The 12640-nt window shown below is 53.7% G+C and overlaps 1 protein-coding gene across 5 annotated transcripts; it reads right to left on the bottom strand.

Moving 5' to 3' along the window:
* Positions 1-302: 302 nt before the first annotated feature.
* LHX3 (LIM homeobox 3) lies at positions 303-6919 on the bottom strand. Of its 5 annotated transcripts, XM_033077663.1 has the most exons (6): positions 6822-6919; positions 4231-4402; positions 3865-4067; positions 3575-3726; positions 3306-3477; positions 303-1742 (listed from the first exon to the last, which is right to left on the bottom strand). In XM_033077663.1, exons 1-6 carry the CDS (start codon positions 6889-6891, stop codon positions 1324-1326), a joined length of 1188 nt encoding a protein of 395 aa, XP_032933554.1. In that variant the 5' UTR covers positions 6892-6919; the 3' UTR covers positions 303-1323. The 5 variants fall into 5 exon arrangements, with proteins under 5 accessions (XP_032933554.1, XP_032933552.1, XP_032933553.1 ...); XM_033077661.1 differs by having other exon boundaries at positions 3575-4067; XM_033077662.1 differs by lacking the exon at positions 6822-6919 and adding an exon at positions 5302-5362 and having other exon boundaries at positions 3575-4067.
* Between the last annotated feature and the right edge of the window lie 5721 nt (positions 6920-12640).

Here is a 12640-nt window from a genome sequence, read left to right as displayed (position 1 = left end):
TCCATCTCCTGTTGCTGTATCAGCCACCACCTTTGCCACAAATGCTGAAAAATAACAATGTCCCATCAAAAATATGATCAAACCAGAGCAACCCTGCTCAGATCTCCCAAGGACTGCCAGCCTCCCATATCCTCCTTTTTTTTTGTTCCAAAGCATTTCCACATCAGTGGGTTTGCTCCTCTATTGAAAAGGAATATTTCAACACTTTGTTCAATCATGGCATCAAGTTTTAAGAGCTTTTAGTTTCAGGGTTTTTTTTATTTACTGATATTGATGTGAATTTAGCAAAAGACTATTTAAAGTTTAGCTGACAAATTTATTTGTAATCTTGAAGTATTTGATCATCAGAGAGAAAGCGAGAATATAAATAAAAGACACTGGACATCCACATAATCTACAGTTAATTCCATAATTTTTACAGATAACAATATACATATTGTCTTGCCTTTCCTCACAATCAGCTTGCACGATATCCATGGAAAAACACAAATGCCTGGAGCAGAGAGCTGGCCCCAGGGAAGGGGGTGCTCACTCCAGCAGTGCCTGGGGAAGGGCTGGTCCTAAACCAGCCCAACCCCTGAGAAGGATTTTGGCAACAAGACATCAGGGTGATTTTTGAGACACTTTGCAGTAAAACTGATGTGAAGAAATTTGAAGGAAAAGCATAAGATCCACAGCCCAGGTCCACCACCAGTGTCCCTGGATCAAGAAAATTCACCTCTTGAGCTCGTGATAAAGGTGGAATTACTTGGTAATAAATACATCTATTCACGGGTTAATGCTTATATGGAAGAGTCAACCTAGCAATCTACAAATTAAAGAGGGGAGAAGCAGAATTAACGTGAGGTTTTCATTTTACAAAGGAAAAAGGCTGCTGATAAATGATTGGCATATTAAAGAGCATTTCATTTTAGAAAAGTTAATGTAAATTCAAAGTAAAACAAAACATACCGCATTGGTGCGCTTTAAAAAAATCTGTTGGAAGAACAGAGAAGTTTCCTACCATGGATTTCTGAAGTGATTCACTAGGAACATTTCTCCTATAGAAATATAGACATTGTCACACCTTTCACCGTGGATGAGGATTTTATTTTCCCTTAAAAATGTTTCGGTGTGGATGGGTGACGGAGCGAGTCCTTGCTGACAACAAAACGCGAAATACCTCCTATCAAATCTGTAAAGCACAGCTCTTGGTGTTTGGTAAAGACACGAGAATGTTTGCTTGCAGTGCCAAGGCCTTTCCACCATCCTCTGTCGGGATCATCTCCAAAAATCAAGGGACATTAAACAGCACCGAGTTCCTCTCCCTTCCCACCTCCTGTATCAAAACTGAGCGTGGTCGACCTCATCGAGCCAGGACGCCGGGCTGGCCGGGAAATCCGGGTACCCCCCGCTGCTGCCGCTGGAGAGCTCGGAGCTGGGTCCGTTCCCTGCCAGGACCCGCATGGGCTGGGGCACGCCTGGTCCGCTCTGGGCCATGATGGCCAAGCCGTTGTCTGGGTAAACCAAGCTGGAGATTAAGGGCTGGTGGCCCGGCAGGGCTGGCAGGGCTGCTGGGGACTGGGGGATGCCGTAGGGGCTGCTGGAGCGCAGGTCGTGGAACTGGTCCTGAGCTGGGATCCCGCTGTGCTCCAGCGCGAAGCTGCCGGTGCTGCCAGCCTGCCTCCCCAGGGCGGGGGAGGCTTCGTTGAGGTTGCTGTAAATCCCATTGGAATGGCTCATTTCGGACATGGAGGGCTCGTCTGGAAGGGAAAAGGGCTGGTTTTACTGGAGTGCACTGGTTTTACTGGTGGGATGATGCTGGAGTGGACTGGTTTTACTGGTGGGATGATGCTGGAGTGGACTGGTTTTACTGGCAGAGCGCAGGAGCTCCTGCAAGCTCTGGGTATAAACAGATTAAAGGGATGGGAGCTGAGCAGCCACGCTCTCCCACTTGTAATTCCTCATTATTCCCGTCCTTGCTGAGAGATCTTCATAGGCAGCCACGGGATTATTATTTTTTTCTGAGTACAAGTGTCTAATACATCTTGGATTTCAAAAATATGCGTGAACAGTATGTATTAAAATATAAGACTGCGATTTAAAAATAATTCTTGAAAGGGGAAGTGAATTAAATGTCTTTCCACCTTTTGTTTCTATTTGGTTTAGAGGTTTATCTTGAATTTTTGTTATCACTTTTAGGAGCTACCTGAACCAATGCAAGATAAATTCCCCATTGCTCAGGAAAAGAGATATTAAATTAAGATATTTGTCTGCTCAGGAACCAGTTGTTGAATCACAAGGATACAGAATTAATTGGTATGTCTTAAAAACACTCCTGAAAAATGAGCAATATTTTTTAAGTTCCCAGCAAAAATTGTTTGTATTCATTAAGGGCTTTATGGACAGTGAGAGCTGCTCTGTTGCCTGGGATACAAACCTGTTTGTGGCATCGAGATCTCGATAACTGTTGGACATTTTTTAGTTATTATTTATAGACTATTCATATTTAATGAGCTGATACACAGTGTGTACAAACAGACTCGAAAATCAAATAGTTTTTAGGAGAACGGGAGAGGAGCTGAGATGAAAAAAATGTGTGTTTATAAATACACAGTCAGTGCAAATATTTACAGAGCTCTGCATTTCAGTTTCTCTCCCATTCCTAAAAATGATACAAAAATTTGGGATGGAGCTCTGGGCTGGATTTAGGATTGTGCAGAACGTGTCCCTGCAAATGTCACCCGGCCCAGGGCCCTGTCCCTGCAAGTCTGGAGAGTTTGGGGTGAGGCTGTGCAGGACCAGAGCTGGGGTTGTTCTGTCCTGGGTTTGTCACCAGAAATCTCGGCTCCAAAAAGGGGACACTCTGCTGCAGAAGCCGCCTAACATGCAACAATTTCCTTTTTGCAGCACAGGAACAGCTCCCACAGGACTGAGGGGTCCTAATGAGCAACTGCACAAATGAAACCATCTCAAAATAAGACAAAAAAAATCACACTAGTTTTCTCGTTTTCCTGTAGTAATATATAGTGGTTCTGGGCTTCCCGGTTTTTGTATTTTCGGGAATCCCGTGTCTGAGCAGCGGCTCTGACACTGCCCGGGGAGTTCTCGCTGCTCCTCCTGCGGTTTTTGGGTCCGCCCGGAGGCAGAGGGAGCTTTCCCCGTGTTAAATCCTCAGCTCTGCCCCTCTGCCTCTTGGTTTCACCCCTGGTTTCCCTGCTGATAATTCTGACCCGACACCGAGGGGTGAAACAGCGGGGACACGGCGGCAGCTTTGAGGGGAGGAACAGCCCGAGCAAAACCCGGCCGGGGCTGCGGGCACCGACCTGTGAAGGAAACCTCGGCGTCGCTGTCGGGCCCCTCCTCCTGGATGCTGTCCTTGTCCGACTTGGATGTCCCCCGGGACCTCTTCATATTCCTGAAGTACTGCCCCCACCTCTGCCTCCCCGCGTCTTTCTTCAGCCTTTTCTCCTTGGCCCTGCGGTTCTGGAACCAGACCTGCGAGCAGGGCACGCCGGGGAGCTCCGAGCCTGCGGGGCCGCTCCCAGCCCGGCCCGGCCCGGCCCGGCCCGGCCCGCCCGGCCCCCGCTCTCACCTGCACCACCCGCATGTCCAGCCCGGTCTCGGACGAGAGCTGCTCCCGGACGTGCCGCGCCGGTTTGGGCGAGTTGTTGTAAGCGTTTTTGAGGGTCTCCAGCTGCTTGGCCGTGATGGTGGTGCGGGGTCTCTTGGCTGTAGACTCAGCCTCTGCCGGTGAAGTTATCCCTGATTCACCCGACCCTCCCCGGGCTCTCCCAACCCCTCCCGCCCGCTGTTTGAACCTGTCCCGGGGGCAGCAGCAGCTCCCGCTGCCCTCGGGGCTGGAGGGGACGGGGCTGGGGGTACCTCTCTGCTTGGCCGTCTCGTAGTCCGCCTTGCAGACCAGCCTGCTGTCCTCCATGAGGTAGAACTCGTCGCCGGTGGCCAGCTGCCGCTTGCAGACGATGCAGGCGAAGCAGTGCAGGTGGTAAACGAAGTCCTGGGCGCGGCGCACCACCTGGGTCGGGGGGATGCCCTGCTGGCAGGCGGCACACTTCGTCCCGAAGCGCCTGAGCAGGGGGGGACAAGCGGCGGCCGCTGAGCCGGGGGAGGCCGGGCTCGGTCCCGCCGGAGCCGGCGCTGTCCGCGGTGCTGCCCCGGTGCCGCTGTCCCGGTGCTGAACCCCAAACCGTGACACCCACCCGGCCCCCATCCCGTCCCTTCCCCACGCACTTGAAGAAATCTTCCTTGCAGTAGACGCCGTCCCCGCGGCTGAAGCACTTCTCGGCCAGCTGCGTCTGGCAGTCGGAGCATTTCAGGCACTTGCTGTGCCAGTGCCGGTCCAGGACTTTGAGGATGAACCTGTCCACGATGTGCTGGTTGCAGCCGGCGCACAGCGGGATCTCTGCGGGGAGGCAGCTCCGGTCAGCCCCGGTGGCCCCTCCGACCCACGGCGGACCCGGGGGTGGCCCGAGGAACAGCACGAAAAAAATAATTATTCGTTCAAATTCGTTGTCGCGAGCTGCCGCACCGAGCAGACACCGGGAGAAGTGCCCGGGAGAACCGGGATAAACAAGAAGGGAAGTGATGGAAACGGAATTAACCCCCCGAGCGAGCCGCCGGCAAAGCTGTAATTATCACAGGCTCTTTTTTCTTTTTCTAAAAAAAAAGGAACTTTCCTAAACTTCAAAAATTCACCTGCGAGCAACAGCGGGGTAGCCGGAACGAAGGAAACTACCAAAAATTAAGAGAATTGCGCTGAAAATAAAAACGCGGCAGTCTTGTCCCGTTCCCCTCAAGATATCGACAGAGATCATACAGAAAGAGATAAGGATACAGTTATGGAAAAACAGAGATATAAAAATAAACAGACACAGCAGTTAGAGAACGAAATGTACACATATATAGACATAAATACATAGATTTCAATATACAGGTATAGATAGAAATAAGTAGGTGAAAATATGGATATGGGGTACATAAATACAAATATATCGATATAAATAGAGGCGGAGAGATGTATGACAGAGCTGTACAGAAACAGATAGAGACGGACATGAGAGTATTTCTATGTAAAGATAATTATTTGTAGAGATATGGAGCTGGATCGCCGTGCACAGGAGTGAGAGGTGGAAGTGATAATCGTTATCCTTAACAATTAACAATTCACCGCGTCCTAACCAACAACCCCAAGAGCGGCAGCGCTAAAGGCAGCGGCCCCGACCGGGACGGAGCCGCGACACCGGCAGCGGGCACGGTGACAATTCCCGCAATGTCCCGGAGCAGCCCGGCCGCGGCTCTTACGCTGCATGGCGATCCGGGGCGGCTCCGCTGGCTCAGGCGGGCCGCGGGCTCCGGAGCATCTCCCGCGGGGCGCGGAACCGCCGCTGTCCCCCCGCCGGACCCCCCCAAATCACGGCGGCTGCTGTCCCCCGCTCCGACCGCTGCCACCCCCTCGCCGCCGGGGATTTAATTCGCTAAAGCGGGTTATTTTTAGACGCCGGCCCTCGCCGCCGGTGCCGGTCTGAAGCGCCGGGCAGGGCACGGCGGCGCGCTGTATTTAATCCCCCCCGCCCCCGGCACATCCCCTCCCGCCGCCCCTTCCCGGCTGCGCTCGGCGGGAGGGACGCGGCTTCGGGGGTCGGGAACGAGCCCCGACGGGGATCGCTCTGGGGGAGGCTGCCCCGAGCTCGTTGTGAGCCGCCAACCCCGGGATTCGCCCCACAGGGCAAAGCACCCCGCGGTTCGGTGTCCCCGGGCACGGCGAGCCCCGCCGAGCCCGTCCCGCCGCCGCCTCGGGCCCCGACGGAGCCCAGGACCGCGGGGCCGTGAGCGAGCATCGTGTCCTGCGGGAAAAGGATGTTTGCGGTGTCGTCCGTTCTGCCGGGGGCTCCATTTCGGCGGTGTCGCCTCAGCCCCCGGAGAGCACAGAGCTCCCGTTGCCGGGTCAGATGCGCTGTGCGCACCGCGGAGCGCCCGCGGGGACCGCCACGGGAAGGCGAACCGGGACAGAACCGGGGGCACCGGCCCGTTCACGGCGGCTGCGGTGCCGAAAGTCGGTCCCGCACACGGTGACACCTCAGACCTCGCACACCGGCGGGGCCCCCGCCCCGGTTAGTCGTTGATTTTTTTTTTTTTTTTAAGCCACATCGATCGCTTTCGATGTTGGCGAGAACCGGGACGGCCCCGCTCCGGGACCGGACCCGCTGTGCCGAACCCGGCTCGGCCTCACCCGTTGAGCCCCGGAGCGCAGCCCGGTTCTTCCCGTCCCGACAGGGCTGAGCCCGTTCGTTCAATGGGAAGAAAGAACGTCTAAGAGAAGAATTAACGGAGTTTTTCCAAAGCGGGGAAAAAGCCGCGTGGGAGCCGGGCAGGGTGGGGACGGGTGGTGCCCGCAGTCGGAGGGAACCGTCGGGCCCTGGGAAATCCCAATTTTGTCCCTGCTCTCGTTGAGCGGGGAGCGGTGGGACCCCGGCGCAGGAGCCGCCGCCTTTCCCCGGGATCGGGGGAGCCGCAGCCCGGACCCGACGGGACCCAAACGGGCACCGGGAGCAGCCGCGGGGCCCGCAGCGTGCGGGGAGCAGCGAGGGGGGCTCTGATATCGGGGACGAGGCAGCAGAGAGCGAGAGAGGGCGCGGGGCGGGCGGGATGGACCGGGACGGATCCCCCGGTGCCGTCCGGCCGCTCTTCCCCGCAGCCAGCCCCGACGGTGCCCCCGGGGACGCGGAACCGGCACGGACGGAGCACGGCCGGGCCCGCGGCTCCCTGAGCAGCCGCCGGTGCTTCCGCGGGGGGACGCGGAGACCTGCGCGCCTCCGCCTCACCTGGGCTCCGCGGGAACGGGCAGAGCTCCGCTGCTTTCTCCGAACCGGCGCGGACCCGCTCCAGCAGCATCGCGGCCTCCGTGGGCGCCGTCCGAAGTGCGCGGGTGGCTGCGGAGGAGTGGCGGAGCGGCGCGGAGGGGCGCGCAGGGAGCGGCGCGGGGCTGGGCGGAGCGGGGGGGCGCGGGGGGCGGGCCGGGGGCGGCACCGGGCCGCAGATGGGCCCCGGTTCATCGCCGGCCTCTTTAGCATCACAAAAGCGGCGGGGGGAGCGCTGGCCCCGCCGTCCCACGCGTGGCCGCGCCCGACGCGTGGGCTCGGGTTGCAGCCGCCGCCCTCGGGCCCAAAGCGGCCCCGGGGTCCCCGCGGAGCCCTCGGCGGCCGCACGGAGCGGGTCGGGGGTGCCACCGTCGGGGGGAGCCTCCACCCGAGCCCCGCTGCCCCCCGGCTGCTTCCGAGCCCAAATTTCGTTTGTCCCGCTGGGCGCGGCTCCCCAGTGGGCAGCGGGGCTGAGGGGGGCTCTTTTCCCTCCGATAATTAATTCACGAACGCGGAGAGGTAGCGGGTGTCTGACCCGCGGGGTGCGGGGCGTTAATTGCGCTAATGAAGACGGGGCGGACACGGACGGAGCGTGCGGGACACGCGGGGCTGCGGCTTGGAGCGTGCGGGAGCGCAGAGGGGCCGGGCCGGGGCCTGGCTGTCACACAGTGCGGGGTGGCCGTGCCCGGAGCTGTGCCCGTGTTCTGCTCCGTGGTTCCGCGCGTTTCCGCGGGTGCGGAGCTGTCGCTGCGTTCTCAGGGCCGTGTTTGTCCGGGAAGAGCCCCGTGCGTGTGTGCAGCGCTTGCCGCAGGCAGCCGGAGCTGATAATTGTGGTTGTTACTGTGAGCCCGTTAATCCCCCGAATCCCTTTACCTCCTGCTCGCAGGGGATTACAAATTAATAAAAGCAGCTTAGGGGCGGGAGCCTCCAAACTCACATATGCTCCTGCCGACGGCAGCTCCGGGACTTTCGCCCGCTGCTGGGGGCGGCCCTGGAGCCCCCGGGGAGTCCCCGACCCCGAGGCACCCACCCCGGGGTGCCAGACCACCCTCCCCTCCTCCGGGTCCGGGCTGTCCCCGCGATGGCTCCTCTGGCCGGGGACAGGCTCCAGTGTGCGGGACAGCTCAGCCCTGCGTGCCTGGGAAATGCAGGGAGACGCTTTGGGGAGCAGGATTGGGGTCCCCAAATAAAGCAGCAGGAATGCCAGGCGGGAGTTGGGGTCCACGTCCTGCCCGAGTGTGACCAGTGCTGCAGTGGCACTGCAGGGGCACCTGGCCCTCCCCAGGGCCGTGAGCATCTGGGGGTTGCTGATGACCCACACGGTCCCTTTTAAGCTCGGTTTTTAAGTGGATTTTTAGTCTGAGCCTCTAAAGAAGCCCTTTAAGCAAGCCCATGAGCGGTGGTGCTGGTTCCGCCGGGCATCGGGCAGGGTGGGGCAGCCTTGGGAGGGCAGGAGGGAGAGCAGAGGCTGTGTCCCACTCAGGACAAGGGAGGGGCTCTGTCCCACTCAGGACAGAGAGCAGGAGCTGTGTCCCACTCAGGACAGAGAATAGGAGCTGTGTCCCACTCAGGACAGAGAATAGGAGCTGTGTCCCACTCAGGACAGAGAATAGGAGCTGTGTCCCACTCAGGACAAGGACAGGGGCTGTGTCCCACTCAGGACAAGGACAGGGGCTCTGTCCCACTCAGAACAGAGAGCAGGGGCTGTGTCTCACTCAGGATAGAGAGCAGGAGCTGTGTCCCACTCAGGACAAGGACGGGAGCTCTGTCCCACTCAGGACAAGGACAGGAGCTGTGTCCCACTCAGGACAAGGACAGGAGCTGTGTCCCACTCAGAACAAGGACAGGAGCTGTGTCCCACTCAGGACAAGGACAGGAGCTGTGTCCCACTCAGGACAAGGACAGGGACTGTGTCCCACTCAGGACAGAGAGCAGGGGCTGTGTCTCAATCCCCTAAAATGGCCCCAAAGTCCCCCCAAAATGGCCCCAAAACGGCCGTAAACCCCCTAAAATTCCTTCAAGAAAGCCCCAACATTCTACCCAATATCCCCCAAAAAAGCCCAAAAATCTGCCACAATGAACCCAAAATCCCCCAAAAATCCCCCCAAAAAGGCCCCAAAATGGCTTCAAAAATGGACCCAAAATCTGGCCCAAATCTCTCTAAAATTCCCCAGAAAAGCCCCCAAATTCTCCCCCAAATCCCCTAAACATGGCCCCAAATCGCCCTAAAATTTCCCAAAGAAAGCCCAAAAATCCTCCCAAAAGCAGCTAAAAAATGGCCCTAAAAGCAGCTCTAAAAGGGCTTCAAATTCAACTGGAAAATGCCCCAAATTGCCCAAAATTAACCAAAATTTTCCCTAAATTTCCTCCCCAAATCCCCCTAAAAGTCCCCTAAAATGGACCCAAAATCCTGCAAAAATGGGCCCAAATTCCCCTTAAACAATCCCAAAATCACTCAAAAAATGGCCTCAAAACCCCCAAAAATGGCCTCAAAAATTCCCCAAAAATGCTTTCAAAATTCCCTCAAAAATGTCCCTAAATGCTCCCAGTGAGCTACAAAATTGTCCCAAAATCTTCCCCAAATCACCCTAAAATTCCCCCAAAAAAGCCCCAAAGGTCCCCCAAAACCCCCTAAAAATGGCCCCAAAGTCCCCCCAAAATGGCCCCAAAACGGCCGCAAATCCCCCCAAAATTCCTTCAAGAAAGCCCCAAAATACTCCCAAAAATCCCTCAAAAATTTCCCCAAAACAGCCCAAAAATCCTCCAAAATGGACCCAAAATCCCCCAAAAATTCCCCAAAAAAAGTCCCAAAATTCCTCAAAAAATGCCCCAAAATTCCTCAAAAAATGCCCCAAAATTGTCCCAAAATAATCTAAAAAAATCCCCGAATTTCAGCCCAAAATCTCCTAAAATTGCCCCAAAATCCTCAAAAAAGCGCCCAAAATGGCCCCGGGGGTCACGTGGCCAGGGAGGCGGGGCCACGTGACACCCCCGGCGGTCACGTGTACCGGGGGGCGGGGCCACGTGACACCCCCGGCGGTCACGTGTACCGGGAGGCGGGGCCACGTGACCCCCCGGCGGTCACGTGTACTGGGAGGCGGGGCCACGTGACGTCACCCGGGGTCACGTGTACTGGGAGGCGGGGCCACGTGACGTCACCGGGGCCACATGGGCTCGGTTTTTGGGGATTTTTAGGGCGATTTTTAGGGGAATTTTGAGGGATTTTTTTGTTTTTGGCGATTTTTAGCGATTTTGGGGATTTTTTTGATGACTTTTTTGGGAATATTTTGGGGAATTTTGGGGAGATTTTTGAGGGTTTTTGGGAATTTGAGGAGGGGTCTCCGTCGATTTTTAGATTGATTTTAGGGAAGATTTCGGGGGAATTTGAGAGAAATTTATGGGGATTTTTATAGAATTTGAAGGAATATTTTTGGGGCAATCTTGGATTTTTGGGCAGATTTCAGGGAAATTTAAGGGGGATTTTTTGTGGCTTTTGGGGGATTTTTTGGGTTGTAAAGGGGGTTTAAGAGGGATTTTTTTGAGATTTGTCGGACTTTTGGGGGGATTTAAACGTGATTTTTGTGGTTTTTTGGGGGGATTTTAGGGATTTTCTGGGGGATTTAAAGATTTAAAGGAGGTTTATGGGGGATTTTTTGGGTGGATTTGGGGAATTTTTTGGGAGTTAAGGGAGGAATTGGGGGATTTTTGAGGGACTTTTTGGTATTTTTTGGGGGGATTTAAGTGAGTAATAAGGGTGGATTTTAGAGGGATTTTTGAGGGGGTTTTTTGGAGTTCAGGTAGGACTCAGGTGGGATTTTTGTGGAGTTTTGGGAATTTCCTGAGGATTTAAACTAGGATTCAGGAGGGATTTTGTGGGGGATTTTTGGATTTGTTGCGAGAATTTCAGGAAAAATTCCAGTGATTTTGGGTTTTTTTTCGGGGATTTAGAAGAGATATATGGGGGATTTTTTCAGAATTTTTTTGAGTGGATTTTTGGATTTTTTGTGGTCTCTCCTTCACCCCCAAATAAGCCCCTCCCCTACCCCAATAAAGCTACGCTGGGGTTGCCACGACATCACTTCCAAAATGGCCTAAAAAATGGACCCAAATTCCCACAAAAATTCCCACAAAAAAGCCCCAAAATTCCCCCCAAAAATCCCCAAAATCCCCCAAAATTACCTCAAAAAACTCCAAAATGTCATCCCCAAATTTCCCAAAATCACCCCAAATAACCTCAAAAAGCCCCCAAATTCTCCCCCAAATCCTCCAAAGGTTGCCCCAAATTGCCCTAAAATTTCCCAAAGAAAGCTATAAAATTCTCCCAGAATCAGCCCCAAAATGGCCCAAAAAGCAGCTCTAAAAGGGCTTCAAATTCAACTGGAAAATGCCCCAAATTGCCCAAAATTAACCAAAACTTGCCCTAAATTTCCTCCCCAAATTCCCCTAAAAGTCCCCTAAAATGGACCCAAAATCCTGCAAAAATGGCCCTAAATTCCCCTTAAACATTCCCAAAATCTCTCCAAAATTGGCCTCAAACCCCCCAAAAATGGCCTCAAAAATTCCCTGAAAATGCCCCCAAAATTCCCTCTTTTTGTGGGGAATTAAAGGAGATGTAGGAGGGGATTTTTGGGAATTTTTGGGGATTTAAGAGAGATTTAAGGGGGATTTTTCCAGGATTTTTTTGAGTGGATTTTTGGATTTTTTGTGGTCTCTCCTTCACCCCCAAATAAGCCCCTCCCCTACCCCAATAAAGCTACGCTGGGGTTGCCGTGACTTCACTTCCAAAATGGCCTAAAAAATGGACCCAAATTCCCACAAAAATTCCCACAAAAATTCCCACAAAAAGCCCAAAATTACACCCAAAAATCCCCAAAATCCCCCAAAATTACCTCAAAAAACTTCAAATTTTCATCCCCAAATATCCCAAAATTGCCTCAAATAACCTCAAAAAGCTCTCAAATTCTCCCCCAAATCCCCTAAAGATAGCCCCAAATTGCCCTAAAATTTCCCAAAGAAAGCTGTAAAATTCTCCCAAAATCAGCCCCCAAATGGCGCAAAAAAGCAGCTCTAAAAGGGCTTCAAATTCAAGTCGAAAATTCCCCAAAATTGCCTCAAAATCCTCCCCAAATCAGCCTAAAACTCCCCCAAAAAGGCCCCAAATGTCCCCCAAAAAATGGCCCCAAAAGGTCCAAAAATTCCCCTAAAATTCCTCCAAGAAATCCCCACAATTCTCCCCAAAATCCCCCCAAAATGCCCCCAAAAAAGCCCAAAAGTCCTCCACAATGGACCCAAAAATTCCTCAAAAAAGCTCCAAAATTGCCCCAAAAATTCCCCCCCAAGAGCCCAAAAATTCCTCCCAAAAATCCCCAAAATCCCCCAAAATTGCCCCAAAATAACCTCAACAAACTCCAAAATTTCATCCCCAAATTTCCCAAAATCACCCCAAATAGCCTTAAAAAGCCCCCAAATTCTCCCCCAAATCCTCCAAATGTTGCCCCAAATCGCCCTAAAATTTTCCAAAGCAAGCCCCAAAATGGCCCAAAAATAAGCTCAAAAATGGCCCAAAAAGCAGCTCTAAAAGGGCTTCAAATTCAAGTGGAAAATGCCCCAAATTGCCCAAAATTAACCAAAACTTGCCCTAAATTTCCTCCCCAAATTCCCCTAAAAGTCCCCTAAAATGGACCCAAAATCCTGCAAAAATGGCCCTAAATTCCCCTTAAACATTCCCAAAATCTCTCCAAAATTGGCCTCAAACCCCCCAAAAATGGCCTCAAAAATTCCCT

The sequence above is a fragment of the Catharus ustulatus genome, chromosome 21, assembly GCF_009819885.2.
Source record: "Catharus ustulatus isolate bCatUst1 chromosome 21, bCatUst1.pri.v2, whole genome shotgun sequence".
Taxonomy (NCBI): domain Eukaryota; kingdom Metazoa; phylum Chordata; class Aves; order Passeriformes; family Turdidae; genus Catharus; species Catharus ustulatus.
The sequence above is the reverse complement of the archived record's forward strand: the minus strand, read 5'-3'. Positions and strand labels throughout refer to the sequence as shown.

What these genes read in the sequence shown, in the direction of transcription:
- LHX3 (XM_033077661.1), bottom strand. Translation starts at nt 6,891, where the DNA reads ATGCTGCTGGAGCGGGTCCGCGCCGGTTCGGAGAAAGCAGCGGAGCTC. An exon ending in TGCAAGGAAGATTTCTTCAA is followed by an intron (nt 4,068 to 4,230) that starts GTGCGTGGGGAA and finishes CCCCCTGCTCAG; the next exon opens with GCGCTTCGGGACGAAGTGTG. An exon ending in CGCCGAGGTTTCCTTCACAG is followed by an intron (nt 1,743 to 3,305) that starts GTCGGTGCCCGC and finishes TTTCCCTTCCAG; the next exon opens with ACGAGCCCTCCATGTCCGAA.